General features: G+C 33.2%; 1 protein-coding gene across 1 annotated transcript; it reads right to left on the bottom strand.

Annotated features, from left to right (window-relative positions):
* Positions 1-4,216: 4,216 nt before the first annotated feature.
* Positions 4,217-5,361, bottom strand: LOC119632034 (transcription factor Adf-1). Its single transcript, XM_038024707.1, has 2 exons — positions 5,217-5,361; positions 4,217-5,052 (listed from the first exon to the last, which is right to left on the bottom strand). The coding sequence occupies exons 1-2, from the start codon at positions 5,359-5,361 to the stop codon at positions 4,253-4,255; spliced, it is 945 nt and encodes a 314-aa protein (XP_037880635.1). The 3' UTR covers positions 4,217-4,252.
* Between the last annotated feature and the right edge of the window lie 1,520 nt (positions 5,362-6,881).

The following is a 6,881-nucleotide window of genomic DNA, read 5'->3' as shown; positions in this document are numbered from 1 at the left end:
AGAGAATCGGTGAAAATGCATGATTTTCAGTTGAACATTTGTCTCAATTCGTTGCGGCTGCAATGACTATTAACTTACGTAACAAGAGTTGTAGTGAAAAGCACATCAGCAGCATTGGTAGCAATAGAGAGTAGGAAACTGAGATGATATGGTCCGTTTGTTTAGTCAATCAAACAACCGAAAGAGTATTCATACACGCTCACTAACAGACACTATGTAGGCTTTTCATCGTATGATCCTTCATCATCATATTCAAATGGACTCCGTTCAGCCTTTTCATCGCTGAGTTGGCTTATTTTTCCATGCAATTTTTATGCCTTGCACTGGGTTTTATTCACAAATTTCCTTATTCCATTTTTAATGTTTCCCAATATACCCTTAATTACTCATCATAACATAGATCCGCAATAAATTAAGTAGGTAAGGAAATTATGTTTGGTCGCGATGGAATAATATATGTAACCATTACCTTTATCCTATAAACGATTGGAGAACAGCAAAAGTATAAATGTGCACGCTAAATAATATTGAATGGGCGTGGCTGATTTTTTTGTATTTTTGTAGAATAATTTTGTGGAAATTTATAATCTGTATCTGGTATAGGTTTTGACCAACGAGCGAAAAACGCGGACAGTAAAGGTTTTGTTGAATAGACATGTGGGCGTTGAAGGCGGGGTCTTAGCAAAAGCTAATAGGTGATATTTTCATTTCTGCGAATGGGACAATGTTTACCACAGGCGGACAAGTGGACAGAGAGTTAAACAGACGGACATGCTTAAGTGTATTTGAAATCTGTAACTGGAAAATAATTTATACATTTTATGGGGCCTTTCATGGGAAATATCCGTTTGCAACACCATAAAGTATAGTTATTCTTGATCAGCATCAAATTCTAAACTCGATATCAATTTTGGCAGAACATTTGGACTAAATTGGTCAAGACATACGCCCACAGCAAAGTATCAACTAATCGCGTGTTTGTAGAGGATCTGATATTCATGCGCAAAAAATGGAACAAACCGTCCACGACCACACTAAAAATTCGTTAATTCTGAAACAAATATTCCACTTTTACCGGCCAAGTTGCTTACGAGTAAGCTATTGTATGCCATATATACCGTTTTTGTTACACGAACTCCAATGTGCTTATGAGAGAAAATATATATTTTTTATATTTACACTGGGAAGGAAGGAGCTAACTAACGAATGAATTGTTCATTGAGAATTAATTTCCACGGAGACGATACTCGGGACATATATCGGACAGTTTTGTAAACATCATTACGTCGCATAAAATATTTATTTATATATATATATTTTTTTTTTTTTCAATGTTTTATTCTAAAATTTGAACTTGGTATACAAATAAGTTTCAGCGTGTACTGAAAGCGGTGCATGTGGCAAAGAAAGTCGAACCGAAGATCATTGATGTCAAACGATTTTACGAAAGTAATCCATACACCTTGGAGTCATATATCAAGGATAATGGTCTTTCAGTACTAATTTTTCAGAAAGCACTGTCTTATGTGCTAATAATAATAATAAACTTGTGTATCGTTTCAATGGTGTTTTTTATTGAAGTCGTTTGTTTCCCTGTTAGTGACAGGGCAGTTTTCCAAAGTATTTGAAGCTAAAAATTATAATTAGAACAAACTGTTGGATATAAATATAAGTACAGGCGACATAAAGACATCGAATTGTATTCATGATATAAAATTCAGGGCGGTTTGTGGTTTTCGATTGTAATTTTTCCGTTTCGCTTCTGTCGATGCATCGAATAGTGAGTCGATAAAAGGTACATATTTTTTGTACTATCAAGCAAAAGGAAAAAGAGGTAAAATATTGTTACCAAACGCACATACATGACGATAACATTAATTAATAGTTACTATCAATATCTAATCTCATTAAGTACGGAAATTCTCAAAAAGAAAAGCAAATAATTATTTCCGATGCTTTTATCTACTGGTGCCATAAAATCAAAAGATCTTCGCAAAAGATAATTGAAAAAAAAAAATAAATTGCTTAGGAAAGATTAAGAAAGAAGACGTAGAAATTTTGACTAAGCAAGCATTCTTCAAGGATTCATTCTAATTTATTAAAATTCCTTTAATTAGGTTTTTAGTTTTTTCTTCAATCATTTTTAAAAAGGTTTCTCTCTCTCTTTCTCTCTCTCTTTCTCTCTAGCTTGTTCTACAGTAAGGGCCGGTTTCACTCTTTATCCCATAGACACTTCATAGACGGTTACATTAAAAAAATACACGTGATAAGTCCATAATAAGGATGGACGAAATTTACTTACCGGTCGGGCTGATCGCACGACCAGGCTCAGTCGATACTCTGTACCTGTCTTACATATGGTCTTCTTCGATCCACCGATTTTATATGTATAATGTATAAGGCACCACGGCTCCAAAGGCTAATCTAAATTATCTGCACAAATGCATTATGAACGTTATATACCTTTCGGTTTTTATATATTGCGACATATACGGAACTCTTTTTTACACGGTTTTTTTTAACCGATTTAAAAATAACTCCAAGAAGAAAAATTATATTTTTTTATACGAATTTTTCGTTGTAGCCCGATTTCCAAGCAAAAAATATTTTTAATTCTAATTTTTGCTTCACTACGGGGCATACACGATTTTTTTTTTTTGATCACATTACTCATTATCTCGTTGCACTGCAACTTGAAGACATCATTTTGGTACACAGTATTTATTGTGATCTAGAGCGTTGAGTTCGTAGGATGCAATAAATAATTTCAATAAAGTTTTAAAAGTTGATGTTCAAACTAAGGTTGTTTTCAATCCGATAGTGATGAAGTCAATGGTGAAATTAAAATTTGCTATAGGTATGGAGCAACACATCTTTACTCATGATCCTGACATGGAGCGAGCATTAAAATTGCAACGTAACCTTTAGTTTCGTGCAGTTGAATGTGAAGAATGTTATAAGCTACTTGAGAAAACATAAAACCAAGCAGACTTTATAATAATTAGGAAAGAAAAAGAAAAACAGTAAACAAACACAAACCATTAAACAGGACAAATGAAGTACTTCTCTTCAGTCAGACCTGACAATTGTGCTATACATATGTGACCTATTCAGATATGATGGTCGATTTTTTTGTTGAGCCCATAATAAACGTGCACGCTTGGTATTCGAGAAGCGACGACTAGTTGTGGAATCGATATATATTCCTAATTTCAATTTAAATTTCCATATCTTGTGCTTATGGAATGAATTTTCACCCTACAATAATTTGCATTGTGTTTTTGCAATTGAAATGAATTGTTTTTGTTTTATAAATAAATAAAATGGATTCCATTATTACTTACTTTTTTGCACAATTTTTTGGGAAAATAATTCTTATTTTTTCATTTTACGCCATTTTTTAACATATCCGCAAAATTCATCATATTTTGCATTTATTTTTTGTACGCGATTTTTTTTGCACGGTTTTTTCCCCAGTTTTTCAACAAACGCATTCACCGTGTAAAAAAAAGTTTGATTCTATGTATATGTGCGTGCGTTAATTAACTAATAGCCAACAATTTCGGAATGTGGGGGACATTAAATGATTTCTTTTGTATTTTTTGCAAATTAAAAATTAATTAAACATTTTTAAACGTACCTACTTGCTGTATATTTATCCATTGATTAAATAAATATTATTTACTTGGTTTACTTTCTTGCTTACTTGTTGTTGTTCGTTTCCTGCTTCTTCTTTTTCTTTGCTATCGCAATGATTTCAATGAATCATAATCTTTCCGTTATTTATGCCTCGATTGAAACGCTCTTCTTAATTCGATAGCAATCGAGTTGTAGAAATCCAGAAACTGACCCCCGATATTTCACAAATTGCAATGTTGCATAAAATTAGAGCCAAATATAAAAATAATATAGCCTCAAAAGCAAGGAAAGCCTCCCTATGAAAGAACTTGCTATTGAGGCGCATATACTATGCATACATTTTGAAGTAAAAGCTTTTTCGCTCAGCAAAACTTTTCATTTTAAGCTCATTATTTTATTTAATTCTTTCGGTATATATACCTTACTATCTTTAGAGTTTTTTGTAACGAAAAATACATTCATGTCTATGATATAATAGAAATCGTGTTAAGAAATTGATTTTCATTTATTTATAATAGATAAACCTACCTACGCTGTCGCGATTTAGATAAAATAAAAAATCATTTTCACCTAAGACAATAAGACGATATATTTATTATTGTATGATTAATGATTATTTAAAAAATGAAGTCGAAGTAGGGTTCTCGCCCTGTTTTATGTAAAACGAAGTAACAGTATTGCCACTGTTATCCGATTTTTTCACCTCTGCATTCGTTGGCGTCATTATATTTAAGACCAGTTCGCACATTTTGGCGCGAAATTGTAAATTCTGATATTCGCTCATTTTTTTCATTTGGGGTAGAAAGCTGACGAGAAAATTGTAATCGCCATCGCCCACATGACTAATGCCCTGCGCACGTGTTATATCTTGACGAGTAGATTGTATAAGTTTTTGTTCTTCTTTTTCAAGATTTTCCAAGAAATGTACTTGATTATGCGAACGTTCAGACGCAGAACATCTGCACTGATCTTCGTTGACTGAAATTGAAACATTATTTTGTGCGTTACGTTCCAAGGGATTTTTATGTGAAATGGATGCCGAAAGTCGACGGGCAGCTTGCGGTGTTGCCACAGTTTGAAATTCTTCAAAAAGTATATCATTAGCCGTATCGTCATCGTCGACCTGCACGGATTCAATATTATCGTCTACATTTTGTTGAGGTTCCATTTTAATATCATAAAAGCTATGAAACTCCGAATCATAAACGTTATTATCTAACGAGGAGCTATTGTTTTCTAAATGCAAAGATGATTGATCATTCGAATCGCGTCGACGCGGTTTTCCATCGATGAAACTCATCAGCTCAAAATAGATCCACTTGCATTTATAGTTTCCATTACGGCGGACTGTTCGTCGTATTTCAGCGCGATAAGCGTCACGTAAATTTTTCCATTTCCGTTTGCATTGTTCCACTGTAGCATTTAAAAGCGTACATAGCGAGAAATGTTAAAGAAGAAAAGTAAAACGAGAAAAGCATTGCAATAACGTATAGATACATACATGAGCGTAAAGCACAAATGGACATAAATCGTGTAATATAAGAAAATTTGCAATGAGTTTATTTATATACACTAACCTTCGACATTCAAGACTTGCGCGACTTGCCACCAAAGATGATTTAAACTGACACGCCCTTTATTTTCGCCATAACGGTTATCCCATAAGGCTGGACGCTTTTTTACTTCGGCAATCAAGCGCAACACATCCACATTGATTGACATTTTTCGCTAAACTAAATTTTTTTCGTGGTTGATTATCGTCGTTTTGCCATCATTAACATTAGTACGTGAATAACGTATAACGAAAACGAAATAAAGAGAAAGAGAACGAGTAAGCGCGAAAGTCTCTATAGTTGCGAGGCATATAAATTGTGTGTGTATGCATGAATTAACGAGATATTCTCTCCTTTTATTTCTCGCTCAACTTTACCGAATTCTTCAGATTTAATATATAGATAGACAGATAGATATATACGGCTATATGCGTACATTTACTCTACTATAATAATAATTAAAATTTAACTTTCTTGCTTTTTTCGCACATGCGTTGATAAACGAGAGACGACGAATAAAAATATATTGAGCATTTTACGTGCAGCCAAGTATAAGTGCATTTACGATTACTGTTTGTTTGCCTCGAAAGTTCCTTGAAACGAAATAAAGCAATTATTCACGAACGTTAATTAATAGAATTTGTACGATAAGTGAGTTGTGTAAAAGCGAAAACGTGCACATGTTATACAAGAAATTTCGTTCCTTAAATTTGAGTGATTTTGTTTGTAAACTACCACCATAGAGATAGATAGATCTTAACTAAGCAACAAGATATTAAAAAGGCTCTCATAAAACAGAAGTCCTTTCTAAGAGATCAAATCTCTTAAAGAGATGACAATAAAACTGTTCATGAGACTTGTGTTTACGATTTTGTTGATCTTGTTGCATTGAGACAATAAACAACACAGGGTGCAGAGTGAATGTTTTTCTTTTTCGTCAGAGATGCAAAAGGAATTTTATTAATTGATTATCTTTACAAAAGAGATTACTCAAATTCTCTGCGTCAATTTGTTTACGAGAGAGCAGTTCTCGTTTAGCGAACATATATACCACTATAAGACGCACTTCGAATTTATAAGACGATTTTAAGCAAAATATGTTTTAATATTTTAACTTTCGCAAGAAAGCTCTTATTTATTGCTAACATAACTCGTACTAGCGATATTCATCTCATCTTCACTCTCGGTACAATCATTCGTCTCGTTAACCTCACCGTTCATATTACTTTCATTTGAACTGTTGTTGTTGTACCTCACTCACGTACCTTAAATTTATAGACGATTTATTGAAAAAATAATTTAATGTTGCCTTCGGACCATAAAACGCGACCAAAATTCAAGTTCATTTTTCTATGGAAAAAGGCGGGTCTTATAGTCCACCTGATGGTACTTTACGCGATGCCTTGATCACAAGCATTAGGTTTCTTTTTCTATGAGTTTCGCTATGTGCCAAACCGTAAGAAACGTTTACGTCTTAAGACTAACACATATATATATATACGTATATAAATGTATATACATATATATATATATATATATGTTAAGAGGCTTCAAATATACTACAAAAATCGATATCTTCTGACTTATTAACTCAGGTTACGTCCTTGTTAGGAGATGGAATTTCTTAAACACGTGGTAGAGTTCAGCTAAAAAAAAAAAAAGAGAACTTTGTATTCTTTTGAAACCTTC

Source organism: Glossina fuscipes, unplaced genomic scaffold, assembly GCF_014805625.2.
Source record: "Glossina fuscipes isolate IAEA_lab_2018 unplaced genomic scaffold, Yale_Gfus_2 1, whole genome shotgun sequence".
In the NCBI taxonomy this organism is placed as follows: Eukaryota; Metazoa; Arthropoda; class Insecta; order Diptera; family Glossinidae; genus Glossina; species Glossina fuscipes.
The sequence above is the reverse complement of the archived record's forward strand: the minus strand, read 5'-3'. Positions and strand labels throughout refer to the sequence as shown.

Bases quoted from the DNA above. Each gene is read 5' to 3' on its own strand.
- LOC119632034 (XM_038024707.1), bottom strand. From the start codon at position 5,361: ATGTCAATCAATGTGGATGTGTTGCGCTTGATTGCCGAAGTAAAAAAG. The intron at 5,053-5,216 runs GTTAGTGTATAT...TAAATGCTACAG, and splicing joins GCAAGTCTTGAATGTCGAAG to TGGAACAATGCAAACGGAAA.